The 12712-nt window shown below is 27.3% G+C and overlaps 2 protein-coding genes and 1 non-coding gene across 3 annotated transcripts; all 3 read left to right on the top strand.

Annotated features, from left to right (window-relative positions):
* Positions 1–207: 207 nt before the first annotated feature.
* Positions 208–774, top strand: LOC145953502 (uncharacterized). The gene has a single exon (XM_083067470.1). It carries the CDS (start codon positions 208–210, stop codon positions 772–774), a length of 567 nt encoding a protein of 188 aa, XP_082923596.1.
* Positions 775–6063: 5289 nt separating this feature from the next.
* On the top strand, positions 6064–10604 carry LOC109801572 (WAT1-related protein At3g28050). The gene is made up of 7 exons (XM_020362683.3): positions 6064–6358; positions 6441–6506; positions 6589–6702; positions 8422–8644; positions 9484–9642; positions 9749–9900; positions 10235–10604. The coding sequence occupies exons 1-7, from the start codon at positions 6186–6188 to the stop codon at positions 10404–10406; spliced, it is 1059 nt and encodes a 352-aa protein (XP_020218272.1). The 5' UTR covers positions 6064–6185; the 3' UTR covers positions 10407–10604.
* Positions 10605–11255: 651 nt separating this feature from the next.
* Positions 11256–11329, top strand: TRNAN-GUU (transfer RNA asparagine (anticodon GUU)). The gene has a single exon. It is a non-coding gene; the product is annotated as a tRNA-Asn (tRNA).
* The last annotated feature ends 1383 nt before the right edge of the window (positions 11330–12712 follow it).

Raw genomic sequence — 12712 nt, 5'->3', positions numbered from 1 at the left:
CTCCCGAAACCCGCTGCCACAGATTCTACCTTCGCTGCTTGGAACCGTGGAAATAATGTGGTTATATCTTGGTTCTATAACTCTGTCTCAAAGGATATAATCACGAGTATTCTCTTTGCAACCACTGCAAAAGAGATTTGGGATGAATTGAAAACAAGATTTTCAAGAAAGAATGGACCTCGGATATTTCAACTCAGGCGCCAATTGATGTCTCTACAACAGGGATCAAATGATGTCAGCACATACTACACCAAATTGAAATCAATATGGGAGGAATTAGCTGGTTACAAACCAAATTTTCAGTGCACCTGTGGAGGACTTCAATCCCTTCAAGAACACACACAATCTGAATATGTCATGTCCTTCCTGATGGGTCTCAATGATTCTTTTTCACAAATCCGTGGTCAGATCTTACTCTCTGATCCTCTTCCTTCAATTGGTAACATTTTTTCCCTAATTCTTCAAGAAGAAGCTCAGAAAGAAATTGCAATTACACACAGTTCTAATGATTCTGAACACATGGCTTTTATTGTGAACCAACATGCTAAAATACATTCTAATAGCAACAAAAGTGGATTTACTAAGAAAGAAAGGCCGAAGTGTGCTCACTGTGAGATGTTCGGTCATACCAAAGATAAATGTTACAAACTTGTGGGGTACCCCCCTAACTATTTCAAAAATCATCAACCAAAAGTTGTGAATCAAGTTGAAAACTCAACTAATTCCTTGAATTTGAATTCCTCATCTAATCTGACTCATGCTCAGTGCCAGTAGCTGATCACTTTTTTGACTAATCAAATGCAGTCTGATAATAATCTTGATGCTCTGATACCATATTAGAAGTATGAACTTCTTGTGAAGGGAAGCAAAATGAATTGATCTGAATTATTGTCTAACCAGTACAATACAAGGAGTCTATTTATAAATAATTCATAACCATATATAAATAGATTTGATAACCTATAATAGCCGGTAAACCTGTAACATAATCCAATAAAATCACACAATTATTGTTTACCTCCAAATCCCTACCAGTTTTGCATTTCTTATGTCATTGTCGATGTCTCATTTAGATTTGTCGTTAGAAACCAATGAATAGTTCTGACTCAAGAACATGATTCATCCGGAGTGCCACTATGGGATCCATCATCAACCTGATTCGTCTAGAATGTCATTATGTGCACCGTTGACATGCACACCCTTGTGCAAAAGTTTTATCACTGCATCATTAATTCACCGCACGCTCATGATTCTTCATTTACTTTAACTTGGTGCTCAAAATAAGCTCACAAAAATAAATAATGTTGTTCATAATAGTTTTTCTTTAATTTCACAATATGCATGCCCAACCGACAAGTGATTCATCTCAAAGATGAAAATGGATCAAAACAATGACAGAGAAGTGACATGGTGGTCATGGGATATAAACAGGGGAAGAAGGAGAGGAAAAAGGTTATAAATAAATAAAAATGCTATAGATAGTGCACTATTTGATATGATATAACAACATGATCTAATGGTAGATATTTGTTGACCATTTGAACCACCTATCACACATCTACACCCTAGATTTCGTCAAAATCGACAATAACTAGCATGCACAAACATAACAAGTGGTTTATTATGGTCAACTTTAATTTTTTTAATTTATTATTTTTGATCGTCAGATTGAGTAGGTATACAAGATTTTAGCATAATATTTTCATATATTATAATCTCCTTTAAAAACATCTTGGATTGTCCAACTGCATTGTTAATCACAAGTTTACCTCCAAATCCTACTAGTTCTGCATTCCTTGTGACGTAACTAATGACTCATTTAGATTGTCATCAAAATCATAGCAAATACTTTTGACTCAAGAACTCGATTCATCTGGAATGCCGTTGTGGGATCCATCATCAAACTCAATCGTCTGGAATGTCATTGTGTGCACCATTGAAAATTAATAACCAAGAAAAATAGTACAAAATTAATTTCCAGGTCAACTCGCACCCATTTACAGATCTAATTTTTAAACAAATTTAAATTATATTTTAAGTTGTTTTAATTTCATTTGGTATTTTATATTTTAAAACTTATAATTTTTAAGAATTATATTTTAATAATATTCTTTTTAGATTTAACCAATAGTATTTATGTATCATAATAACTATTTATTTTAAAATTTATACTACAAATTATATTTTAATTTTAGTTTTATGCTTTAACTTATATAATATTAATGTTGTAAAAACACATATATAATATTAAAAATCTATATTTATACTTTTAATAAAAGGGGTTACCCTAATTGTGTACACTTTTGTTTGGATAATTTTGTTCTTATATATAATTACATCTCAAATTATTCTTTCTCTCTCCACTTTTTTCATAAATAACCCTCACAATTACAATTATTTAAAGAGTTTAGTCTCTCTAATTATTAATCACTCACTTCTATTTATATTGCAAATGAAAAAAAACACAGAGGCACAAATTATTTTTCTTACACTAGTTCATAATAAAAGAATAATATACTAGTTAGTGTCCACATTTATTATACCTATTTTGTCCCTAATAACTAACTATACACGATAAACTAAAATAAATAATTGGGATTTTCTTACATATCATGTATACTCTTAAAAATCTGTCTAATACATTAATTGATTATATATAGATATATCATATCTTGTATCAATGTTGTCAAATAATTAGGGATCTGTCTAATACATTAATTGATTATATATAGATATATCATATCTTGTATCAATGTTGTCAAATAATTAGGGATATAATGATATGATAGATAATCCGTCTATATATAAGATATTTTATATATTTGTATATAATCAATTGGTGCGTTATGCAAATTTTTAGGGATATTCAAGATATGACAGATAATTTCATTAATATTTTTTATTTTAATATATTATTTGGTTCTTAATTTTTTTTAGAAATTTTCAACTAAATCCTTAAACTAAAATTTATTATCAAGTCTTCATCATTTTTGTAATTTAGTCCCTAAGATTAGAAATTTATTTACAATCCCTAAAATTCACAAAATTTATTTATATCATCATATAGATAATCACATCAAGTTTGTATTTCATGTCATCCTCCACATATCATGTTTTGATCCCTACTCATAAAAATTTCTTACTATTCTAAAATTCTTATTATTAGGGAGATTATAAAGAAATTTTAATTGTTATATGGATTTAAACCTAATGCAATGATGATATGAAATAATAAATAAATGTAGATGTCCGGATGAGAATATAATTAAAGAATATTTTATGAAATTTTAAAAATTTTAAATAAATTTCTAACTTCAAAGACTAAATTATAAAAAATACAAAAAAAAATAAAAATGAATGACTTAATTAATTATAATTTTTTTAATTTAAAATTGACGAATGAAATGATGTGTTAAACATTTTTTTTTGACAGCCTAAATAATCTAATATTATTATATATAATATGAAATCCTAGTAATCCAATTAAAACAAATGGGCGATTAAAATTCTAGGATAGAAAGTAAATTAACTTCATCCCAATTCTAGAACTGGCTGAATGAATATTCACGTGACAACGGACCTAAGACCCCATTCCTCTCAAAACAGTACTAGGTAGGGTTTCATTGCTACAAGAAGGACCTACTACCTACACAGAAAATTGCTTACATTATAATACAGAAAGGACCCATTTGGGTTCAATAATTAATTGACCAAGTTAGGGTGTAGTTAGTTTAGTTTCACTATCACACAGGTTAACATTAGATATTTGTGTGCCTTTTCTCTACACAACTTCAAACTGTCATTTGTCACTCATCTTAATCACGTTCTTTTGACGGCATCTTAATCACTTATTAGCCTCCCATAATATATTTCCTTTCCCTTTAAATTTGTATGATTTTCCACGCAACTATAGCAAGGTTGTTACTTGTTAGCTTCCTCCAGGGCAACATTTTCATACTTTAATAAACTACCAAGACTTTTCAGGAAAAATAATTTGAAATTATTAAATTTGGTTGAGATACGTGTATAAATTAATTTTAATTACTTAATTTTATTAGAATGTGTGTTTTTTTAATAACAGATAAAAAAAAAATCAAACAAAACTGTTGAAAAGGAAAAAAAGAGAAGGGAATTAATGCAGAGCACAACTAACACACGCATAAAATTTAAAGATGGACGCTCAAACTTCAACCAACGTTATTAATGTTGAACCGTGAAAACTTCCTTCGTCGGTATATTAGGTCATAGTCACTATTCATTTCTACGAGTTCCTCATCCAATGAATAAGTATGAAATAGACCGATCTTGATAATGATTTAAAATTTAATGATTTAATTGTGGTTGAAATCAAATTGATATTAATAAGATAATAATAATAATACTTATTATTAATAATAAAAATAATATTAAATAAATATAAATACTAGAAATTAAAATAAAATATTATTTATAAATTTTTAACATTTAATGTGATAATATTTGAGTTCTAAACAAAATATAATATAATTTTAATAAAATATAACAATAATCATTAATAATAACAAATTTACATTTAAAATAAAGGGTTTCAAATTAATATAGTATAAATTGTAAAAAAATAAAAATATTAAAAATAAGTTATTCAAATTTATAAATTTTTAAATATGTATTTTTATTAAAAATATTTTAAATTAAATTTTTGGAAAAAAAATTAATTGAACTAGTTCAAATTGATTTGATTGTTTTTTTTATCGATTTTGACCGGTCCTACTACTCTTTTGACCATTACCAAAGGTGTTTGAGTGTAACAATTCAACTAGTCACTACACTTATTATAGTTCAGCTACTATGTAATGAAAAGATTAACAACATACATCTGCTTTAGAATTTATCATGCAACTCGTGATTAATATCATTTACACAATTATATGTAAGGACTCTGTTTTCAAAACTTCTACCTAGTCTATGTCTCTAAAATTTTGAAAACTTTAGTTATGAGGCTTGAACTTAAGAAATACTTTTATACCTTCTTAAACTGATTTCACTTATCTTTGGTCTAACTATCCAGAGACCAAATTTACTCTTAAGATCCCTTGACCTGGAATTCTCAATAACGATTGATATCAAAACAACCAAATTCACAAGATGAATAAAGGAGTCTGAAAATTAACAGTGTTACATTAAAGACCAACTAAACCAATCAAAAATTAATTCCCATACCGATTCGATTGGTTGATTTGGTTTTATTTTCAAAACCATGGTTAAAACATATAGATTATTCTTAGAGGATAAAGTAAATTACTAGCTAGTTAAGTTGAATATATAAGAAATAAATACTTAATTTATCAAAATTAATAAATTATTTAAAAGTATTAATATTGGTTTGTATAAAGTAATAACAACTCGTATTTTTTTTTTTTGTATATATGTACTTAAATATGAGAACATATCAAATTTTTTGTCCACTTTTCAAAGGATAGACTTGATAGACTAAGAAAGTAGATAAAAAGTGTGTTTGAAAATGTTAAAGACAAAAATATCCATCTGTAAAGAATAATATATTTTTTTATATTTCATCTACAATTTCAAGTTATATTATTTATTGGTTTGTAAACTTTTGAAATATATAATATCTATATCAAAGACATGATGTTTAATTAAAGTTTAACCACTAATGAGTTGTATTAATTAACTATTCAGGGCACTTAATTTAAATGAAGTATTTACCTTAAAATGTATTTTGATTATGTTGGTTTATAATTAGGAAGATATATATTGAATGTGATGTTGGATCTTATTCTAAAGGAACTTTAATTTAGACATCAGATGTATCATCTTACAATTTTCAATTTACCAAAAAAAACATTATTTCATAAAATACAACATTATATTATATTGTCATAAATTAATGTGCATACTAAAACCTTAAAATTAAAAGTCTTTAGTTTAAATGTTTCAACGTACACTTTCATTTCTGAATTAAAAATTAAAATTAGATTCTCAATTTGAACATAAAATTATAACAGAAAATATCCCGAATGTGCATGTGCTATACCACTATTTATCCTTTAGTGAAAGCAAATGGGTGGACACGTTCATAATCTATTTTCGTCACACCTGCACTAAGAGAAACACTATTTTTGTTTCTTCGGAGTACACAAGTGAAAAAGCAAGACTCTGACAACACAAATAGATAACTGAAGGAAATGAAGGGCGCAGGGGTAACCACAGTGATGATAGTGGCACAGTTCTTGAGTGTGGGTTTGAACACTCTCATCAAAGCATCCATGTCCAGAGGAATGAGCCACTTCATTTTCGTTGCGTATTCAAACCTTCTCGCATTCTGTTTTCTGCTACTAGCATCCAAAATCCATCACAGGTTTGTCTCACAAGTGTTTTGAAACTAACATAATTAACATGCATATGAGGTTAATTAATTCATTGCCCCTTTGATTTCACAGAAACAAAACTCCTACACCAATCAATTACTCCATTATCTTGAGAATTTTCATTCTTAGCTTGCTCAGGTACATATATAAACTATAATCGTTAAATATATGTTGGCATCATCATGTATATATAAATTACATGGTCTTCTTCTTGTGTTAGTGTTTCCATACAGACACTAACTTATACTGGACTTGGCTATACCACTCCCACTCTCACCTCAGCCATGGGGGATCTTACTCCAGCTTATACCTTCATAATTGCCATTATTTCCAGGTGATTAAACCATTTTTCACTTTTTAGACGCCTTTCATCCATTTCTGCAGGGGAAAAATCAGAGAAAGGTAAATATAATATAGTTTTAATTTTTTTTTTTGCACTTTATTTAATTTTTTATTATTATGTATAATTAGATTAGACTAGGTTTATGTTTAGCCTAATTTTTATATTCAAACGTTGCTCTAAAATTTAAAGTAAAAGTAATAACTTTAAAAATAAAATAGAACTTAGTTGTTAGATTCATGCTTTCACTTTAACAGCCATCAGATTCAAAGTGGCCGGGAAAGAGAGAGACAATACAACTGGAAGAGAGAGAAGGGAGATGAGGAAAGAGAAGGATATTTTTATTTTTATTTTTTAAAATTCACTGACTTAATTTTTTAAAGTTATTGTTTTTTATTAAAAAAAAAGTAAATTGTTTTTTCTTTTGGTTCGTCCATGGAGTATCCAGGGCCGACAGCAGTGACTAATCTCCTCACTACGTTGGAGGCACCTCAAAGGGTGGGATAGCTGGCCCCAAAATTTAACGCGACTGCATACATAAGGCAGGATTCGAACCCCTGACCTTGCTTAAGCGTGGATCAACCCCTACCGCTGAACCACACGCTTGGGGTTAAAAAGTAAATTGTTTAAGTTTTAAAGAATCTATTAAATTTTTTTTATGACAAAATAGAATACAAAATATTTAAACTTTTGGTCTTATATTTTTTTTTTTATACATTGGAGTTATAAAGTGGAAAAAATAGAGAAAATAAATAAATATTAAAAATAAATAAGAAATAGAGTCAAATTTTCGTTATTTTACTATTTTATTTTCACTCCTTCCCTATTTCTTAATTATTTCATCTCAACCAAACAAGTTTAGAATCTCATTATCATACTATGCCAGACATTCTCAAGCCCCCACCACTCTATATTCTCTAATTAAATTCAACATTATTAGTATTATATCTTTTTGTTAGATACATTTTACATGTTATTTATTCTATTAATAAAAAAAAATTCAACAATTTCAAACTATCTTCTTTTTATTTATCACTGAATTGAATGTTAATAATTCTTTTTAAAAAATTGTCAATAATTACGAATAATCTTTCATTATATATATACTTTAAACTTTTTACTATAAATTTAAAATGTAATTTATATACTTAAATATATATTTTTATTATGAATTCAATTATGAGATAATTTATATGAAATATTTATTTAGTATGAATTTTAATTATATAAAAATTAAATCTATTTTTTTAGGTGAATAAAAATTTATTGTAGGCTAAGCCTCTAGGAAAACTAATACAAGAATTAAAACCCCTTCTTAACCAATAAGACCGAAAGAGTAACGTCAAAATCACGTAATGAAAATGGAAGGTGGAATCCAAACTTTGCCATAATTACAGCAATGCGTTAACCACTTGAATTGGTTCACCAAAAGATCTTTCCACACCTAATATGCTTCATGCAAAATAAATATGTCAAATTTTCAATTTCTTTATCGTGGAATGAGGCAACCTAATTAATGAACCACCAAAAAGAAAAAAGATGACAAAATCCCTAGGAAAGTAAAGTAGTAGACTCTTCTATGACCAAAACAGGGAAGAAAGATAGTTAAAGAGCAATTACGTACCCCCAAAAATGTTAGACCAATCTCTTGTTTTTGCATGTATTATAGTTAAAAATGGAGTGTGAAGCCTCTAATATTATATGGTTTTTAAGGATGGAAAAGCTGGATCTAAAAGTACGAAGCAGCCAGGCAAAATCCATTGGAACTGTGGTATCAATTGCAGGAGCATTAACTGTATCCTTATATAAAGGGTTGCCTATCACAAGTGTTGTCATGCCAAAATATCTGTTCCTCTCACAACAATCACTATGGCTATTAGGAGCCTTTTTTCTTTCAGCTGCTAGCTTTTTGGGTTCAGCCTCGCTTGTTATTCAGGTAAATATATACTTCTTTTGTACATAATAACTGTTGTGTTTCAAGAAAAAATAAATTTTAAAATAAATATTTTATTAGGTTTTTTTTTAATGTAGTATTAATTTTTTTTAGAAAGTGCTTACTCTCTCCTTTTCTTCTTATATGTCAGAATTTTATAAAGATTTTGTTTCTATTTATTTATCTTTTTTAAATTTTAAGATAATATTAATTATCATGTTATTGATTATATTTTTACTTTTCGTCTAATTTTTAATTAATTTATATAAGACAACTAATATGTATTTATTATAAAAAAAAAATAAAAGAGAAAAATTAGGAAATATTAAAATTATATAAAAAATATAAAAATTTATTATGTTTCTTGATTTGTGTAAAACAACCTTAAATAATTATTATAAAAGAATCGGGATAGTATTTTGTTTTATTGTTTCTAACAAAAAAATAATAATTATAAAATTAATTTTATAAAATTATTATTTTATTTCATTTATTTATTAATTTTTTTAGTATGTATATAAAACAACTTATGAATACACTTATTATGAAATTGAGAGGGTACTAAACATTCAAACTAACCTTATATACTTTAAAGTTTACAAAGCTTCGGGGACTACGACCTAGGACTTAAAAACCTTATTTATTACATAAGTTTTTTTTAGGAACTAAAAATAAAAATTGATAAAAAAAAATTTAGACTAAAAACATATTTAATTTTATTTTTTACTAGAGAAATATTAGATTAACCAAATCCTAATAACTATGTTTCTTTCGGTAGGGGCACTTAATTAATTTGTCCACACAAAACAAAAATAAGACTTTTTTTTTTTTATATTCTGCAGACATGGACTATGAAAGAGTATCCTGAGGAGCTAATGCTAACAACCATTTGTTGCGGTTTTGTTGTCATCCAATCTTTCATAGTAGCTTTCATTGCAGAGGAAAATCCAAAGGCATGGATACTTAAACCCGATATGGAGTTGATATCTATATTCTATTCGGTAAGAAAAGAATTATATAAAACAAGCTATTTCATGCAAAGCAAAAAGTTTGTTCAATTAATTTGTATTGTTTTAGAATTTTAGGTATAATATGTTTCATTTGTAGGCCATTTTTGTGATATCTGCGCGAAGTGTGGTTTACGCATGGGCGTGTCGAAAGAAAGGACCCGTGTATGTTGCTATGTTCAGTCCTTTAGGGATTGTCATTGCACTTGTCATGGGGGTTGTATTCTTGGGAGATGTTCTATATCTTGGAAGGTATGTACATATATTCAAAATATTTTTATTTTAATATTTTCTACTTAAAACTCTTAGAATTAAAATTATAAATTTTGACATAAGTCTTATTACTAAATAAAAAATACTCATTAAATGAGATGTGTGATATCTTCAAGTTTTTTTATTAGTTGTTTTCATGAAGCTGAAAATTTGAAATTTATTATTATTTTTCAACAGTTTTTGTTCTTTTAAGTTGATCTTACTACATAAAGTTGATGTTGTTTTGTTGAACATAAACGATGCTAAACTTGTTATTTATGACTAATATATTTTCAAGGTAATTAATAGTGTTGGATTTTGATTGGTTTTGCAGTATGATAGGAGCTGGTATAATAGCTATTGGGTTTTATGCTGTAATATGGGGTCAGGCCGAGGAGGAAAAAATGGGATGTGAAAAACATGGAAGCTGTAGCATCATCTCATCGTCTTCTTCTGAAGCCCCTCTTTTGGTGAACGAAAGAAAGGAGACAAGTTCTTTTGTATGATAGCATGAAAACTCTGTGGATATTTTATCACAGATAGAGACATTACAAATACCAAGTGGCAAGTCATTAACCACATCACCGACAAAAATGTGTTGTATTCAGTTGTCCTTGTTATTTCCTCAAGAAACTATCTATGCCATCACACTTCTATGTAACCAATACACTCTAAACATGCTATTACTTGTGTTTCTTTTTTCATGACAAGACTAATTAAGTTTAAATATAACCTGTAAATTATCCAAACATTTTATTATTAACTTCATTTTAGTGAGTTTAACTATTAGTTGTGTTATTTTCATTATAAAAGTTTTTTTTTTAATTATGTACAAATAGTGGTTGTAGTAAAATTAGGATTTATGACACGACTCCGCTGGACCAATATCAGTGATTATTATTATAAAAATTTATTAGACTTGCATATATTTAAATGTACGCTAAATTTACATTAATCAAATTGTTTTTAAATTTAAAATAACCTTATTTCTTCTACATTAACCCACTAAATAACAAGTTCATTGACGATGATAAATTGCTTCTGTCAAAATAATTAATGAATTTGGTTTAATATTACATTGACATGATAAATGTTTGTAATGAGTTATTTGCAGTTTGATTGGTGTGGTTATAGTCATGGTAGGATTTTACACTGTATTGTGGGGAAAATCCAGAGAGGAGAACAGGATTGAGAACATGGACTCATCGCCATAATGCTCCTTTTATTACAAAACAGGGCGAAAAAAGAGGTTCAATATTGAACAATGGGAAAATGTTCAAACACAAGATACTCATCAACACCTTTTTTATATTTCTTATTTCGAACTAAAGAAAAGTAAATTTCAGAAGGTATAAGCTGGAGTAGCTCAGTTGGTTAGAGCGTGTGGCTGTTAACCACAAGGTCGAAGGTTCAAGCCCTTCCTCTAGCGGTTTTATTCACTTATTTTGATGTGGACTTCAACCCCTTTTTGGTTCATATTGTATTTCCAGTTGAACATATCCTTTTGCCCTTTTTTTTTTTTTACTCTTATAATAAAAAATATTACAATTTTTGTGAATCATGATTCGTAATTTCTAAGAATTAAACTTTTATTGATTAAATAAATAAATAAAAATAATATGATATTTTTTATTAAAAATAATATTTTAAAATAAAAAAATAAAGTAGAAAACTAATATTTTCTGCATGTATCAAACACTACATATATGAGTCTCGAGAATAAAAGTTTATCTGTTAAAATTTTGTTAGAAATTATGTTCGGAGATTCTAGAATTCTACTTTATTGGCAATATAAATTTTTGTCACCGAACATATATCTTGTTGCTTACTACTTCCATTATCCAAGTTCTAAGGATGTAAGTGGGCTGAGTTGAGTTGAATTTAGATAAATTTGTTATCTAATCTAAGTAAAATTTAACGGGTTAGATAGGATTAGATTTATGTAATTTATTTTAAAAATTCAATCCAACTCAACCCAATCACAAACGAATTGGGTTGAATTGGATTAATCATGTCAATATAATTATATTTATTTTATTATAAAAATTTAAATATTTTAAAATAGATATAAATCATTTGATACATAGTTGCAAATTTAATATTATCAACTTATAAAGCAAACAATAATACAAATTAAATTCTAAAATAAATTTATTAATTTGTTACATTATTATCAACTCAAAAAATCAATATTAATTAATATAAAATAAATATATTATATTGTTACAATACTATTAACCTAAAAACACAAAATTTATTATTCAGTAAGAGTAACAGTGAGTATTATCTTAAACAATAATGATCATTCAAATACTATTATTATTATTATTATTATTATTATTATTATTATTATTATTATTATTATTATTATATATATGATTGGGTTGGGTCGAGTTAAGAACACAAAATTTGTTGCCTAATCCGTACAGTATCGAGTTTTGATTAGATTTGAGTTGGATTTGATTTGAATATTAAAAAAATCTTGTTTGAATTGATTGGGTTAATTTGAGTAAGTTTAGATTCACAGATACCCATATCTACTTACACCCCTACTAACCACATGTCATCTCTATCCTCTTGATCATGCGATACTGCATTTGCCTTTGCCTTCATATTCTTGTGCATAGTTCTCAAAAAAAAAAAAAAAAAACAAACAAACAAACGAAACAACCATAAGAAATCTGAAATGAAGGAAGATAGTTAATTCCCATTATTATTTATGTTCATATAAATATCAATAAAATTAATAAAACAAAAGTTGCGAATACAATCACAACTTCAATGTCATAAAATTTTAAATAAATAAAAGTTG

Source organism: Cajanus cajan, chromosome 11, assembly GCF_000230855.2.
Source record: "Cajanus cajan strain Asha chromosome 11, NIPB_CcT2T_4, whole genome shotgun sequence".
NCBI lineage: Eukaryota > Viridiplantae > Streptophyta > Magnoliopsida > Fabales > Fabaceae > Cajanus > Cajanus cajan.
Note: the sequence above shows the minus strand (reverse complement) of the source record. Positions and strands in the feature narration are given on the sequence as shown.

Excerpts from the sequence above, each read along its gene's own strand:
- LOC145953502 (XM_083067470.1), top strand. The coding sequence starts at position 208 with ATGTCTCTACAACAGGGATCAAATGATGTCAGCACATACTACACCAAA.
- LOC109801572 (XM_020362683.3), top strand. The coding sequence starts at position 6,186 with ATGAAGGGCGCAGGGGTAACCACAGTGATGATAGTGGCACAGTTCTTG. Across the intron at positions 6,703-8,421 it reads ATAATTGCCATTATTTCCAG|GATGGAAAAGCTGGATCTAA; the intron begins GTGATTAAACCA and ends ATGGTTTTTAAG. Across the intron at positions 9,643-9,748 it reads TGATATCTATATTCTATTCG|GCCATTTTTGTGATATCTGC; the intron begins GTAAGAAAAGAA and ends TTTCATTTGTAG.